The sequence below is a fragment of the Oryzias melastigma genome, unplaced genomic scaffold, assembly GCF_002922805.2.
Source record: "Oryzias melastigma strain HK-1 unplaced genomic scaffold, ASM292280v2 sc01172, whole genome shotgun sequence".
Lineage (NCBI taxonomy): Eukaryota > Metazoa > Chordata > Actinopteri > Beloniformes > Adrianichthyidae > Oryzias > Oryzias melastigma.
The window spans coordinates 1-2,648 of NW_023417756.1; the positions used below are offsets into that span (position 1 = coordinate 1).

The following is a 2,648-nucleotide window of genomic DNA, read 5'->3' on the forward strand; positions in this document are numbered from 1 at the left end:
AACAAAAATGGCGAGCTATTTCGTGGCTATCCATTTGTATAGTTTAGATCCAGGTTCCAGCTCAGACGAGGAGAACAAAGACGTTCATGGATCTATTTGTCTGCATCAGAATGGGGCGGAGCAGGGAGCTTGTGGCTCCGCCCAGTGCATTTTCTACACTCTTTATTTAACTGCATTTTTAAATAAAGAAATACTTAAAAACAGAATTTTGTGCCTAATTTCGTTTATATATGTCCATTATCAGTAAAATTCACAAGAGAATGTTAAAAACACAACTTTTATAAGAGAAGGTCTTTAAAGAGTCCAAGAAGAATTGAAAAAATAAATAATTGTAATATTAACGACAATCGTTTATTTTAAAACATTTGCATAAATATGTCAGTTTTTAGTTTACTATTCAAATCTATTTATTTATTTTTTTAAATAGAGATTTCTATATTTCTCCTGGGCCTGTCACACTTAGGCTAATTTGGAGTTTAGCTAATGCTAGCTACATGCTAGCTGTTTTGGCTAATTTAGGCTTTTTTGCGTTTTTTTTTTAAGTTATTTTAGAGTTTAGCTAATGCTTTAGCTACATGCTAGCTATTTTGGACAATTTAGGAGTTTTCCAGTTTTTTAGGCAAAGTTGAAGTTTAGCTAATATTTTAGCTACATGCTAGCTGTTTTGGCTAATTTGGGATTTTTTTTAGTTTTCTAGTCAATTTTGGAGTTTAGCTAATATTTCAGCAGCATGCTAGCTGTTTTGGCTAACTAAGGTTTTTTTCCGTTTTGTAGGTAAACTTGTAGTTTGGCTAATATTTTAGCTACTTGCTAGCTATTTTGGCTAATTTGGGATTTTTTCTGTTTTTCTAGGTGATTTTGGAGTTTAGCTAATATTTCAGCTGCATGCTATTCCTTACTAAGAAACGTGAGTTTTTGTTTTTGTTTCTTACTGTTTCATGGCGACAATCCTGGAGTCGATTGTTTCTTGTTTTCCTTTCATATTCTGGACGTCGGTCAGGATTTTGCTCACTTCATCAGCACAGATTTTCACGTCGTCGTGACGGACTGACGAGACCTGCAAGTGTCAGATAACAAAGGAGAAATCCTCAAAAATAAACTTTTCACCAAGTTTATAAATCCTTCTCATCATTTTTGAATTTCTATCCAATACATATATATATATGTGGGTGTTTCTGCAGGTACGTACATTAGTGACTTTCCGTTTGATGTTTTCCAGAAGGTGTTCTTGTCCTCTGATGAAGAACGGATGCTGGAACTCTGTGTCGTCTTTTTCTGGTTTCACCAAACCGCCCTGCTCGATGTGCACAACCTTACGGAAACCATCTGAGCACAAACAGAATATAAAAAAACTCTAATGCCGGGAGTTTCTCACATTTCTGTGCTGATTGACACTCGTCAGCGGCTGATACTCACACATGTTGAGCTGCCGGATGAAGCTGGCCATGTTGTTGTGCTTGAAGAACTTCGGCAGAACTTCTTTAGAGAATCGGCCCTGATCAAACACGTGGAAGCTGGTTCCATTCTGACACAATAACAACAATAATAAATTATTTTAAAGGTTCTTAAATAAGCGAGTTTGCACCTGGTTAAATATTCAAATGCCACTGATATAATTTCTTCTCTAAATAACCAGATTTAAAATATTTTTTTGCCACGTGGTTTTTGTCTACAGTCAGTGAGTCCAAGTATGGTAAGCTAAGCGTGGTGGAGTAAAAGTGGAGCTGCTGTTGACAGCAGATCAATTCACCACACTCATGTGGAGTCAAACTGGCCACTGAGGCTCAGGTTTCTGGGAAGCTAAACTCTGCACAGAAAAATCCCTGACAGATTTAAAGACCCGCTGTGATGAAAATCACGTTTTTGAATGTGTTCTTGTGGCATCTTTCAGTGGGTATATAAAGAAAATAAGACTTTAAATTAATTGCATTTCTGAGTATTTTAAATCGTTGTGGATCGAGACCAGACGACAAAAACTGTTCAAATAAATCGACATTTTTAAAACTTTAAAAACACAACTTTTTAACATAATTATGAATTAGAAATATAGCATTACCTGTGATAATGCTAGTGTGAATGCTGTAAGCTAAACTTGGCTGCTAAAGATGCTAATGTTGATAGCTGAAGATGCTGAAGTTAATAATTGAAAACGCTAAAGCTGATGATAGTTAGCTAAAATATTAACCTAAAAGCCAAATTAGCCTAAAAAAATTAAATAGAAAAACTTAGAATAGCCAATACAGCAAGCATGTAGCTGAAAATATAGCTAAATTTAAAAAAAAATGTTCCTAAAAAATGAAGAAAAAAAAAACTAAATTAGCCAAAACAGTTATTAATATTAGCCTATCTCCAAAACAGCCTAAAAAAATTAAAAGAAAAGCCTAAATTAGCTCGCATGAAGCTGAAACATTGGCTGAACTCAAAATAGCCCAAAAAATCTGAGTAAAGTATTAGCCTAAAAACTCTATGCCTTTTGAAACGCTAAAACTGTAACGTTTTAACATAATTATAAGTAAAAATAATAATAATAATAATAATAATATCCCAGAATAAATCAATTTAAATCTTAAATAACTTTCACCATTTTACTCTTCATAAAAATGTATTTTGTCAAAATTATACAAGTTAGAAATAAGCACAAGATAACA

General features: G+C 33.7%; 1 protein-coding gene across 1 annotated transcript; it reads right to left on the reverse strand.

Moving 5' to 3' along the window:
- Positions 1 to 906: 906 nt before the first annotated feature.
- On the reverse strand, positions 907 to 1,759 carry LOC112140948 (heat shock factor protein 1-like). The gene is made up of 4 exons (XM_024263980.2): positions 1,751 to 1,759; positions 1,417 to 1,525; positions 1,190 to 1,326; positions 907 to 1,057 (listed from the first exon to the last, which is right to left on the reverse strand). The coding sequence occupies exons 1-4, from the start codon at positions 1,757 to 1,759 to the stop codon at positions 929 to 931; spliced, it is 384 nt and encodes a 127-aa protein (XP_024119748.1). The 3' UTR covers positions 907 to 928.
- Positions 1,760 to 2,648: the final 889 nt, after the last annotated feature.

Coding starts and splice junctions, on each gene's coding strand:
- LOC112140948 (XM_024263980.2), bottom strand. Junction 1,327..1,416: donor CATCCGGCAGCTCAACATGT/GTGAGTATCAGC, acceptor GTTTGTGCTCAG/ATGGTTTCCGTAAGGTTGTG. Junction 1,058..1,189: donor TCAAACGGAAAGTCACTAAT/GTACGTACCTGC, acceptor TGACACTTGCAG/GTCTCGTCAGTCCGTCACGA.